This window comes from Eschrichtius robustus, chromosome X (genome assembly GCF_028021215.1).
Source record: "Eschrichtius robustus isolate mEscRob2 chromosome X, mEscRob2.pri, whole genome shotgun sequence".
Taxonomy (NCBI): Eukaryota; Metazoa; Chordata; class Mammalia; order Artiodactyla; family Eschrichtiidae; genus Eschrichtius; species Eschrichtius robustus.
In genome coordinates this window covers 72252629-72253453 of record NC_090845.1, presented here as the reverse complement: position 1 = coordinate 72253453, position 825 = coordinate 72252629, and the positions used below count along the sequence as shown (strand labels likewise).

At 39.4% G+C, this 825-nt stretch overlaps 1 protein-coding gene across 2 annotated transcripts; it reads right to left on the bottom strand.

Annotated features, from left to right (window-relative positions):
* Positions 1-275: 275 nt before the first annotated feature.
* LOC137757357 (ATP synthase subunit f, mitochondrial-like) lies at positions 276-542 on the bottom strand. Of its 2 annotated transcripts, XM_068534075.1 has the most exons (2): positions 423-542; positions 276-305 (listed from the first exon to the last, which is right to left on the bottom strand). In XM_068534075.1, exons 1-2 carry the CDS (start codon positions 540-542, stop codon positions 276-278), a joined length of 150 nt encoding a protein of 49 aa, XP_068390176.1. The 2 variants fall into 2 exon arrangements, with proteins under 2 accessions (XP_068390176.1, XP_068390175.1); XM_068534074.1 differs by having other exon boundaries at positions 276-542.
* Between the last annotated feature and the right edge of the window lie 283 nt (positions 543-825).

The window sequence follows — 825 nt, the reverse complement described above, 5'->3', positions numbered from 1 at the left end:
AGAACAGATTGATGGTTGCCAGAAACAGTGGGTGAAATGGGTAAAGGTGGTCAAAAGCTGCAATTTTCCAATAATAAAATAAATAAGTCATGGAGATATAATGTACAGCATGGTGAGTATAGTTAGTAATACTGTATTACATACTTGAAAGTTGATAAGAGAGATTTTTTTTTTAACCAGTCATCTTTTATTGGGTGTTAATTCTCCGTTAGGATATGAAAGGATTCAGGGGTGCCCGGCAAAGGTCATGGTCAAGAATGCAGAGTGCACCCTCTTCAGTGGTACTCACGTGGCTGCTCATGTTCAAGTTCCTTGTAAGAACAGCAGTAGTTGAAAATCACATAAGCTGCCAGCACCATAGAAAGCCCAGCGATGCTCCCTTTCTTCACATTGAAATACTTGTTGTAATACCAGTAATAACCTCTTTGAAACGCTCCAGCAATGCCTTTAGGGATGAAACCCCACATTATTATCCAGCTAGGCAGCTCCTTTAATTTGACATCCAGGAGCTTCTTCTCCTTCAGTGGTACAACTGATGTCATCTTAGAGTCCTGTCTGTCTGCTCCAACATGAACTCTTCCATGTTGAGCAAGGTTTGAGGCATAACTAAAGGCCTTCCCACATTCTTCATCTGCATAGGGTTTCTCACCACTATGAATTCTCTGATGCAAAAAAAGAGATGAATTTTTCCAGATATAAATGTCTTTCTATCACTGATTATTTTATAACTTGAATCCAAATCTGTAATCCAGCTTCTTGTCTCTTCTTTCACAACCATTCAGTGTTCTTCTCCTTGCTCCAGTAACACAATTATGTCTGGCTTAT

Bases quoted from the DNA above. Each gene is read 5' to 3' on its own strand.
- LOC137757357 (XM_068534074.1), bottom strand. From the start codon at position 542: ATGACATCAGTTGTACCACTGAAGGAGAAGAAGCTCCTGGATGTCAAA.